The sequence below is a fragment of the Alosa sapidissima genome, chromosome 1 (assembly GCF_018492685.1).
Source record: "Alosa sapidissima isolate fAloSap1 chromosome 1, fAloSap1.pri, whole genome shotgun sequence".
Classification (NCBI taxonomy): domain Eukaryota; kingdom Metazoa; phylum Chordata; class Actinopteri; order Clupeiformes; family Clupeidae; genus Alosa; species Alosa sapidissima.
The window spans coordinates 24,767,645-24,780,147 of NC_055957.1; the positions used below are offsets into that span (position 1 = coordinate 24,767,645).

General features: G+C 41.7%; 1 protein-coding gene across 1 annotated transcript; it reads right to left on the bottom strand.

Annotated features, from left to right (window-relative positions):
- Nucleotides 1–1,915: 1,915 nt before the first annotated feature.
- adra1d (adrenoceptor alpha 1D) lies at nucleotides 1,916–12,205 on the bottom strand. The gene is made up of 2 exons (XM_042105491.1): nucleotides 10,787–12,205; nucleotides 1,916–3,516 (listed from the first exon to the last, which is right to left on the bottom strand). The coding sequence occupies exons 1-2, from the start codon at nucleotides 11,745–11,747 to the stop codon at nucleotides 2,963–2,965; spliced, it is 1,515 nt and encodes a 504-aa protein (XP_041961425.1). The 5' UTR covers nucleotides 11,748–12,205; the 3' UTR covers nucleotides 1,916–2,962.
- Between the last annotated feature and the right edge of the window lie 298 nt (nucleotides 12,206–12,503).

Consider the following 12,503-nt stretch of genomic DNA (forward strand, 5'->3'; position numbering starts at 1 on the left):
TCCCCATTCTCCTTATCTGCTGTACATAAATAATTAGTAAATAACAGTAAATGTAAATGGAAAATTTGTTTAACTTTGTTCAACTTTGTTTCTTTGGCAACCCTATATTGACATATGCCTTTGTCTACAGTATATATTGCACTGTGATGTTAATAATAATATATAAATACAATGTGATGTGCAATTTTTTGTGAAGGTTTTGTGGTTGTGAAATTAATAGGATAAGCATGGCCAGGAGAACAGGCATGTTGCTGAGCAAATAAGTCTATTCTAATCTTGACTCGGGTTTAGGACAAGAACAATAAGGTTTAGAACTCGGACTTACTTGTTCCTTGACTTCTGACTTAATCATCAGGACCTCAGACTTGTTGCTTGCCAAAAAAATATACCAGTTCTTTCATCAGCTTTTTTTGCCATGGACATAGTAATTGAATCCTTACACTGTGAAAGTGTGAGGACATAAAAGCAATTACAGTACATACATAGCTAACAAACTTCATATACATGTCTGTTGGTGAACAATATGTTGTAACTATAAGTGTCAACAGAAAATTATACAAATAAAAAAAGTTAAAGCCTTGTCATTTCATCTGTCCCCATACTGGCAAAATTAGTTGAAATATTTATCATAGTATATTGGTATGTGTTGTGTTGCGTTAATGCATAGCCTTAGAACACATAACATCACATGATGTCCCACTGAGAACAGATCTAGAGGTGTCTCTCATTTCACGCTCTGATGGGCAGACTTCTCCCGTGTGCATGCTGGCCCTCACACAGCATTAGAGAGGTGGAATAGTTCTGTAAAAATAGAATTTGACACACAGCCCTCTTATTCATGCTTATGAAATTATTTTTGTCTAAAACTGGAGAGACAGGGTCAAACACTGGCACCAGCCTGACCAGCCGACCGGAATAATGAGGGGGGGGGGGGGGGGGGGGCAGACGGAGATGGAGACAGAGAGAGAGAGGGACAGAGGGTAGGAGGATAGGAGGGAGAAAGGGAGGATAGAGTGAAAAAGAAAGAAAGACAGCAGGACAAAATGATAGAAAGAGAGAAAGGGAGACTAAGAGTAGCTGAAAGGGCAAAATCAGAAGGCAAGAGATGTGCTGAGAGATTCGGTTTGTGTTTTGGTCATGAATCACTGTGTTTGGCCCACTCTCCAAATGATTGCTGCGAAACGGCTTCATGGGTGTGACTACTTTCTAGTTTCCAGTGTGCTTACTTGACCCTTGCATTACGTTACAGGAAATGGACTGACATGCCCTGCTGTGTTCCTGTGTTTTTGGACGCGAGCTGGACAGGAAGTCTTAGCGTGGAGTATAAACACATGTGTTTTTGACCTATCTAGTTCACTCATGTCTATAATGATGAGAGAACACAAAGCATAGACAAGATGTCTCTAATGGGAGGGACAGGAACAAAAGGTCCAAGCTTTTGACAAGTTGTGTTTTTTAGATTAAACTGTTTTCAGATTAAAATGCTCAGCGTGCTTCATAAAAAAAGCCCCACTATTAAAATATGATGGAGCAGAAATTGAGCAACAACCATGGCAATGCTCTGTAGATGATTACAGCTGAGGCTGTAAGGTGCTACAAACAAACATTATGATTTCAATTAGAATTGCATCAGATTGAAGACTAGTGGGATATAAACAGGAAAATAAATGGCTAACTTTAAGGTCAAAAGAGCACTTTAAAAGACAAGTTTTGCCTGGGGACCTCAGCTGCTGTTGATTAAATTGCATGAAGACTTTGGAGGGCCATTTGAACCATTCCTTTTTTATCACCAAGCACTATGAATTCAAATGATCAACATATTTCAGTTGGTTGACTTGATAACTGTTTTAAGGCTTCACTACATGTTCAACTATAAATCACATGTATATGGTTCCCATTGAGCAAAAATAGACACTTTCAAAATGGTAAATATTTAATTTCATCATAATACTGTACTTTGGGTGTGTGTGATGGTAATGGCATACAACATAGACCCATAGCATATTTGATTTTTTAGAGTTCTGCTATCAAAGACAATCTAACAATACTAGATTTACGTCATCCACTGTTTAATGTGATGTTACAAGAAATGCTATCATCTGCAAAGATCAAGTGGCAAAATACTACTGACATCTACTGGGGACATCAGGTACTGGGTAGACAGAAACTAAAAAGCACAATTTGATTGATTTATTTCACTTTATATCAGACACAGACAGATATCACGACATTGGAAATACAAATAGAAAGCATCATTTAGCAATTTGATATAACTGAGGAGTAACTGATGCAAGAAATGAATCTGTTGCTCAGCTTTCATACGGACAGTACCACTCTCGCCAATGGCTTTGTGGACACAGGGTTCTATCCAATAGAACATAGCAGGGTTCTATCCAATAGAACATAGCTTGTGTGTTGAAATGTCTGTCCACAGTGTGCCACATGTTGATTTGTCTATGTCTGATGCACAAGAGTTTGTTGTTTGTGTTTGTTTTTCATAAAGAGTTGGCTTTGTGCGGAAAGACAGATGATTTCCACTCCGTCAAGTTACTGGTCAGTGGTGGAACTCTTTAAAGGCCAAGAGTCTGTCTTTACATCAAGTGGTGATAGTTTTTACACTGTATTTTGGCAGTGTAAATTGGTGATAGCATTTACAAAAACATTCAGTTTTTCTCATTTGAACATATCCTAATCCCACTCTGCTCACCCACGAACACATCGCAACAACATTTTGCTTCAACATTTTACATACATCACCATCATGGATACCACATTGATATCACTTGTGCTTTTATCAAAGTGACCGGTTTAAGACTTTACCAAGGAGGGAAGTTTTCTGAAAGACACATAGTTTATCTGAACATTTAAAGGCAAAGTTTGTAAATCAGTCTCATTTGCCTACTTGTCTCACGGCTCTGCATCAGCTTCAAAAGCAGCCCCCAAAAGCAGCAGTTTCCATGGCTTAAATATCAGTCTCCTTCAGGCTGTAGCAGTCAGTGAGGTCGTATATCTGATAGCTGCTCTGCTCTGTACAGTCATAGATGCCCATGGAGACGGTGTCGATCTCAGTCCTGCCTAGCGCTGGCGTGGCGGTCCGGCCTTGGCCACTGCGGATCTTGTTGGAGATGTTGTTCATCTTCTCCTTCAGGTGGAAGGAGGACTTCTGCAGCGGTGGGAAGAGGTTCCAGCCCCTCACGCTGAAGCTGCGGCCCTTGCTGCGGTAGGAGAACACAGAGCTGCTGCACGTCTCGCTGACCGAGAAGCCCGGCGGCCGGTACTCCCCACGCGGGTCCCGCCCTGGGGCCCTGACCGCCGTGCGCCAGCGCTGGTCATAGAAGCGGCGCAGGACGCGCCTCCGTCGCTGGCACTGACAGCGGAGCAGGCGCGTGAAGGCGCGCTGGAACTCCTTGCTGGAGCACGGGTAAATGATGGGGTTGATGCAGCTGTTGAAGTAGCCCAGCCAGAAGATGACTTTGAACACCATCTCAGAGGGCTTCACCTTGGGGAACAGGGAGCCTGCGATAGCGTAGAGACAACGATAAGACCCATTAATGCTGGCAAAACACTGATCATTAACACTCTTGCTCAAGAGTGCAGATTAGTTCTCCCTGAGTATCATGACATTTGTTGTGAAATCTAGCTTTGCTCCCACACTGCTCCGATTTTTGGAAATAGCAGTGCTAAGAATTCCTGCAGTGTACAAGACTGATATTTAAATGGAGACAACATGAAGGATTTGGAAGCACTAACCAAAAATGAATGTTAAGTTTTTAACTGGAAGAGAGTCTGAAGTATTACTAATTAGATGTCCAGCAACTTTGTTCTTTCGATTTTTATTTGACAAAAGAGAATCTTTCTCCAAAACTCTTTTTCTGTTCAGGCACCTGGGAAGACCACAAGTGTGTTATATAACAGGTCAGTTATCAGGCCGCAGATTCTTTGGAAAGTCATTTGAGTTTAGGAAAGTCATTAAATGTGTAATCATCCCTTGAGTTTTAAGCATTACCCAGTTCTAGAGAGAGTAACGAAAAACATGAACAAATGATAAAATAATGAAGGAATTCTGGCTTCAGGGATCAAGCATGCACTGGGCTCAGATAACTGTTTTGGTCAGTGACATTCAGCCTCTATCTCTCTCTCTTTCTCTCTCCCTCTGTCTCTCTCTCTCTCTCTCTCTCTCTCTCTCTCTCTCTCTCTCTCTCACACACACACCTACACACACACGCTCATGTAATCACACTCTCTCCAGAGCGTATGCTGCCACTTCGCCTGTCCTCCTCCCTCCTTCCGCTTTAGAGAGGCCAGGGGACTTGCGTGACACTATCTCACACATGAAACAGATGTCATCTCCTCGCCTCGGACACCAGGCTGCAATTTTGGGCATAGCACCGGCCCAGAGTTGCTACTATCAGCCAGGCTGCTATTAATAGAGAATTGTGTGGCTGCAATGGGTCTGGGTGGGGTGGGGTGAGGTGGGGTGGGGTGGGGGCCTGAACATAGTGCTGGGAAGGTACTCTGGAAAATGAGTGAAATGCCTTTGGGCCTGGCCAGTCAACTCCAGGCCAGAGAGTGATCCTGTAATTAGATGTAATTGTCTGTCTGAGATAAAACGACTTTCCTACAGGGAGATGCTCTGTGGCAAAGTAATTGTGGTGTTTACGTATCTCCAAAACCACTAGAGCTCTGGATATTTGGCAGAAAAATAGAAAAAGTCTTGCTAAGTGAAAAAAAAAGTGTAATATGCCCTGATAATCTGACGGATAAACCGCCAAATGTGTTGTTTTCTTGATTCGTGATATTTAAGCTTTATTTTTACAGCAACATTACACATTTCAAAAGTTGCATTCCTTCCTACATATCTTCTTTGGGTTCTGTATGTTTATTTATTTCCCCTTTCCTCTAAGCAGAACAAAAGGCTACCCAGCATGTGTATGCTTCAGTTTAACACAGACACGGGGGCCCTCTCCATCTACCCAAGGCTAAAAAACAAGTGGAATCACCCACACACCCAATGGGAGCACGCAGGTTTGTTTTTGGTGTGAAGGACAGAGGCTGTTGATTGTAAACAGTGTGTGCCCTCCACCGCTTTTTTTCCCTGACAGCTTCCCCACCCCTTGCTGTTCCACTTGCCTTTCATCTTTCCTAACACTCTTAGCCGTATTTAATACGTGACTTTCTCAAGCGAGCTCAAGCTCCTGAGAGGAAAGCACCTACCCTTGTTAGACTCCGCTGATACATTATTCAGTATAAGCTTGTTAAATTGAGCACCCTCGCTTAATTGAGGTAATGATGTGTCATAGTTAATTAGGGAGGCATCAGGAGCTGTGACTGATTACTTCTATCAGATGTATACTAAATCTTCACTGTGACTCAGCAGATAGATGAAAACAGAATCCACGGTGCCAGCTTGGGAAATAACACATTATGCACACAAAATAAATATCATTCCAATGAAAGGCTTATGACATACTTTGATGTTGACATACTTCCATACTTTGAGAGGACAGGAAATGTGTTCTGTAAGATTGGATCACATCATTCAAATCCTCGACATGGCAGTTTTACTGTGCTCTTCTTCATCAACAGAAACCAACAGAATCTGTCAATCAGGCCGTCATTCTGTCAGTCAGCTCGTAAACATCACTTGCCCTCTGCGCCTCTTCACAGAGGTGTAGGATCAGTAACATGACCCGGGGCATGCCAGCTATGAGGAGCGCTGGATGGTGTGTGAAGTGGGATGGGACTGCTTGCTACATCCACACACTTAACTCACACGGAGGTTTGACATGCATCACCAGTGCCACATGATCCCTCCAGTTTCTCTGCCTGCTCTGCTTGCTCCCAACTTACGCCTGACTACTTTTATATCCTGTCAACCACTTAAACTCACCACGTCTCTTTGTCACACAAGGCTTAACGGGCGTATTTCTGGAGAGGATTTTTTTACCCTTTGAATCTTTGCATTCTCCCTTCCCTTTTCCTGACTCAGCGGCTTCTGTTGTAGAGCCACTGAGGGGGCGAGGCAAGTGCTGAGGTCCAAGACCAACAGGACAATAGTCCCTGGCGTCGGGCCTCTTTGCCCTGCCCTTCGAGAGAGCCAGGAGATCAAAGCCCGCTGCAGCTCTGTGTCTCCTGACAGTTTGTGATGAACACTCCCAGCCAGCTTACTGTACGTGAGTCCGGGGGGGGGGGGGGGGTGCAGCATGACGATCAGAAGTGGCTCAGGGAGACTCAGAAAGACTACAAAGACTACAGCAGAGTACAGGCAGCTCAGCTTCGAAATTCCACATTTAGATTTGATCAGTGGCGCAATGGATCAGCCAGGAGGTCTTACTTCAAAAATACCCGTAGCCAAGCTATTAAGGTGGAGATAGGAGCTTTGCCATGTGCTACTTAAAACAATGAGAAAGCAGAAAAAGAGGAAATTCAGTTAATGGAGAATCCAATTAAACAGGAAGCATAGGAGGAAATTTCACGGGGCGAAAAAATGTGTAACACAAGAGGGCTCAGTCACTGGAGAACCGGTTGTTTATAGATAATATTATATTCAGCAGTGCAGGGGCACAGGCTGCTGTTAATGTTTTCTTACAAAAATGTTTCCCCTTCAAATATCAAATGATTATGTCTTCATGACCTGTTATCTGTCAGTGGTGAACAAATCACATATCCAAACACCACATTTTATGTATTTTTATTTCATTTTTATTATGGTCACTTGAATTCTATTAACCAAACGTATTTCCAGAATCAATGAAAAAAAGCCCTTAAAATAACATGGCCTTGCTTTCGCCTGACTTAATTGTTTCCTTTGGCTGGGTCTGCCTACCACAGAGTAGTGGGGTATTCTAAGTGGCATGGGAAAACACATGAAGACATATTAGTCATGCGCCACGGGAAAAAAGTGCAACGTGAAGGAATCCACCGAGAAATGTGTGAGTCATCAGTGAGTCATAGAAGATATCATCGCAATATTCTACACACACTGATTATGTATTGCTCCCTCTCTTCCTCTAAGCATTTTACAGCAACATTACACAAATGAATCATTGGTATGACTTCTCCGACAACAGCATGCTGAGAGATGTTCTGTTAAATGAGCCTGGGAGGACAAAGAGATGTAGCAGATTTCATACGATATCAACACTATAATCTTTAAAGGCCACTATTTGTTACTCTCCGTTGTGATGTGAGCAAGTATGACTGTGTGCTGTTTTGACTCACTAACTTGACTAACTTGTTGTGCATTTTTATCATTCAGTCTATTAGTCAGAATTTTAACATTTCCTAAACTTACTGAGTATAATTATAGTACTAATTTACAATGTAATTATGACCATGATGCAGTTTTCATACCACAATTTATCTTTGTAATACATCTGAATCAGCCCCATGCCTGCACTTGACGTGTGCACGTGTATGCACGTACGCACTCAACCTCTTTACCAGCCCAGTTTACCCTCATACTTTATTACTGATTTAGTGCATAAACAAATAGGAAGCATAGAATACATATGTGTGTGTACACACACACACACACACAAAATCATGCTACACATTGTGTAAAGAGTACATTTCTAGTACTCTTACACAAACACTATTGTTCTCAAGATGCACAGCTCTGTAAAATGAACAAACAGTGCCAAAAAGAAGGTGATGTTCTGCCAATGTAACCTTGTGCAAGGCTATCTGTCATTACACATTCCTGTTGCAAGGTCTTCATGTGGCTGTGAAACCCCACAGCTTGGACAATCGTTTTGTAGTGCTTCCTTCCTCATCAGTCCGGAGATAAAGCGAGGGAGAGAAGAGAATCGAGAGAGGTAGAGAGAGAGGTGATAGATATCCACATCTCTCCCTCCATATTGTACGTGTGGAACCGAGCCATCTCCATTCTGCTGATTGGGGGCATGTTGCTGGGCTTCAGGAAAAGGAAAACACCTCTCTTTAACTGTGCTCAATTACAGTGCTCATTACTGCAGTCATGCATGCTGCACTGGAGGTCAGAAGGGCTTCTTGGGAAAGCCAGGGGCTGATCCCCTCACCCACGGCATATGGAAGTCTGAGCCAGGAGATGTTATCTGGTTTACCATAATGGTCTATGCACATGTGAGTGGAGAAAAGGCAGGAATTTGCCTAATGGAGGGCTTTTTCTTGATTGTAGAGGGCTGCATATGTCTGTCAAGACTGGGCCTGTTTACATTCAGACAACTTGCAGAGGAGGGAAGCACTAGGAGCACTAGAGGAATTAAACAACTTCAAAGATGATGAATGTTTTTATGAATCACCAAGCAAAACAAAATGCACCCAACACACTGTGCCGTGATGTTTCTGGCCCCCTTCCTGTTTTCAACCAATGAATCCTGGTTGGCATTCGCCTGAACGGTCATAAGCACTGTGGGCTCGAGTCCTGCATGATCGCTAATAACAGAGAGGAAGACAGATTTGCGGTGAGCAAATCCACAGGTGACACCAACTATCTTTACTGTGGAAAATGCTGGTTTTTAAAACATTTTAGATCTTTCCAAGAGCCAGCCTTAAGGACTATATTCCCAGAACTCGGAGCATCAGTGCTACCTCAGTGTGAATTAGGGCAGCTTTCTTTGTTTACCGTTTATTTTCAGTGATGGACTGTCTACCTTTAATGAGTCTTATCTGAGAGCTTTGTCTAATGGCAAGAGAAGCACACCCTCACACTTATAATTTTTCAAAGCAGGTCTTCCATTTGTACCCAAAATGAGGAAATAGCATCTAAATGTTTGCTTTCATCTTAGCTGCCTTTCATTTCCTAATATAGTCCTTCAGTGAATTAACACAACAACTACCGATACCCATTATGTAACCACTATGTTTAGGCTACCTCATACTTATAGTGCAAAAACAACAGCTACATTTATCCATGATACTGTACATTGAATTCATATATTCCCATACAACTAAAAACAAATGAGCTAAGTAGAACAATTTGATTACATTACATCTTTCATGCAACTATTCCTTTCACAATGCAATGGTGTGTGTGTGTGTGTGTTTGTATGTGTGTGTGTGTGTGTGTGTGTGTGTGTGTGTGTGTGTGTGTGTGTGTGTGTGTGTGTGTGTGTGGGTTGTTGCATATCTAAATTGGCCCTCTCAAAGAATTAAATGCCTTGAATGCTCAGCCCTGCAACTCCATTAGCCAAAGTATATGACGCTTCACACACAGCAAAGCCCACCTGTGTTAATTAGCTCTGATTGGAGAGTGTGTTTGGGCTTGTTTTGAGTGCTCCAACTGTGAACATTGGCCAAATGTCAGTCTAGACAGAGAGCATACTCTGAAGGGTTGAATATGATTATGGGTGAATGCAATAGAGGGATTGAGATCGCTTACGGTAATCTTTAAGCTCTAGGGGTGCCGTTACAACTGTGTTCACCAAAGGAAATATCTGTTATGGCAGGAGCCTTTTGACATATTTCAGCATGGAGAAAAAAAGAGGGGTGGTGATTATGAAAATACTTTTACAGGCATATACACTTGTTGTGCTCATTATAGACACCTGAATATAATGTTATAATGTTGAATTAATTTGGGCCGATATTAGATTTTAGTGCTATTTTAAGAAGCCATCATACTGTAGATCAAAAAGCACATGCTCTCACTCAATGACAGTGATGAATACCAAGAGCCTTAGATTTCAGCAGCGTTGGTGTTTAAGTCAGGCTGGGGTTTAGGGTTATCATTAGTCAGTTAAGAGTTAGTTTAGAATAGTTATGATTAAACATTTAAACTTTGTTGAATATTTGATAAGAAGCTACTGACATTTTTGTCACAAGATACATTTTGTTTAACACGTTTGTTTGATTGATTTTAGATGGAATTTCATATCTTATACTGATCTTGCATACTGTAACTAACAACTAAAAGCTAATCTACTTTATATGTAAATGTCTGAGGAAATGGTGTTTTATTTTTGTGTTATTTTGACCAGGGGTGGAAATGTTGATGATGTTATAAAATTATACATCAAGGTGTAGGCTTACTTCTTCATGCATTTACATGTGAGAGATTAGACCTCGTTAGCCCTACATCTGCATGACATTTAGCCATCAACCAATGTCACCTCATGATGCTTCTATAGCTAGTTGTGTGAAGCACAACATTGCCTTGTTTATGTTTATGTCCTTTGCTTCATGCTGGTGATTTACACTATAGGGCAACTTTGCACTGGATTGTGTATGCAAAGCACAAGTATGATGGATGAAGAAATGTAAAATAATCAGAATCCATACCTACCAAATAGCATCTGTATTCACATATTCATTCTATCACTTTTAATATGAACCACACATTAAATATGCCATTCCTGGATCATCATCAATTTCTCCCAGTAAATGTGATTGCGCAGTAGTCCATTATTGGTCAGTGCAGTGTCCTGTACTGCACATTTATTAACAATCACTACAGTTGACAACTATTAAACCAGTTAAATTATAGTACTGTGATAGCTGGCATTATATTTTACCAGTCAGATTTCAGTGATGAGAAAGGCTTTTTAAACCTGTTGTAGAAAGCTATACTGTATAAACTAGGTTGGAAATAACACAGAACATTTTACACATGCTTGCACCAAGAGTAAAATCAATCATTAGCCTATTTGCATTTTTAGTTTATTGTCACACCATACTACATTTTAGCAACAGTTATCTTTAAATCGAGGAACCCTAAATGAAAGAATATGATGCATCTGTCATGGCTTGCATGAGCTCACGTGTTTGAAACTTCAGATCAGATCAGAAAATCAGGATGAAAACTTACCAACGGGTAAAACGAAGAAGAATGGCAGCCAACAGAGGATGAACATCCCAACCACAATGGCCAGAGTTTTAGCAGCCTTTTTCTCCCTGGAAAACTTCATCAACCGCACGGAAAGTGAACTTCGGAACGGGTGGTTTTTACCCTTTGCGCTCGTGACAGGGTCCTCCGGCACACTCCGACAGTGTATTCGTAAGACCACTTCCATCGATTTATTTCTTTCCCGTTTTACGCCCGCTTCCAAACTTTTGGTTGTCCTGCGGGCTACTATATACACCCTGAAATACATGACCAGGATGACCATGAGCGGGAGGTAGAACGAAAACAAAGAGGAAAAGATGGCATAGCCCGGCTCCTCAGTAATTTTGCAGATGCTCTCGTCCAAAGGTGGCGGTTCCTTCCATCCCAGGAGTGGACCGATCGAAATGACCATAGATGACACCCATACCACTATTAGTATCACTCCAGCTTTTCTCTCTGTCATAATGGTCGGATACTTCAGACAGTGCTTCACACCAATGTATCGATCTATAGAAATGATGCAAAGGCTTAAAATGGATGCGGTGCAGCACAACACGTCCACGGCTGCCCAGATGTTGCAGAAAACCCGGCCGAAGACCCAGCATCCCAGGATCTCCAAGGATGCAGAGAAAGGCAACACAATAATGCTGAGGAGTAAGTCCGCAATGGCTAAGTTTACTATGAAGAAGTTTGTGACAGTCTGCAAGTGTCTATTGCAAAGAACTGAAAGAATGACCAATATGTTTCCAATAATTGCCACCAAAATGAATACTGCCAGAAAGACACCAACACCGATAACATCCAGGGTAACGTTCTCCAGGGTAACGTTCTTACAGGTACTGTTGCTGGTGTTATTATAGAAGTGGTCCAAAATGGTTGTGTTGCCCGCTTCCACTGAGTAAATTTCTTCATTGCTGGCGTTCCGTAACTTAGAATGTGTCATTTTGAAACTCCATACAGAAAACTTTAAAGGTGTGTTCCAGCATAAAATATTGGCCAGTTCATGACATCCTTAACATATACTTGCGTATTTATACATATAAAAATGTGCAGTCACTGACGTCCTCTTACAGTAGGCTAAATATTTGTAGTAAGCAATTCCTTCGCAGTTTGGCAAGAACATTGTGCGTGTTCAAAATATTAATGAAAAAAAAACTGTTTCAAGATCTTCGCTGACAATTGATGAACATTCTTATTCATTTTAAAAGGTAATTTCTTGGCATACCTTTATCAGTGTTGCTCTGTCATTTGAGGTAGTCACAATCCTCGTAATTCAAGCTTTAGGAGTTGTATAGCTCATTTAAAGCCCACCGCAACGCAAGATTGTTGATACTCCACTGGTGGCATCTTCAGTGATTTTACGAGAAACTGGATTAGAAAGTCTTTGTTTGGAGTCTGACTGAGTAAGGTCCCCTCCTCCGCTGCAAGTGAATTCGATGACGCGTGGTGTAATTATTGTCATTCCAACAATGTCCACAGGAGAGAGCTGTGTTTCTTGTTCTGTATTGTATGGCGAAGTGGCTTTGTAGGTACGCGTTTTCAGGATACATTTTCGAGAGTTTTGAATTTTATTGAATCTTATTTAGTTGTCATTTAATTTCGTGTTGATGAGGGAAATCTGTATAGCCTAATAGTTGCTTCCATGTAGCCTACAAATGATCTGTTGCAGTGAGGACAGCAGCATGGTGCGCCAAGGTTT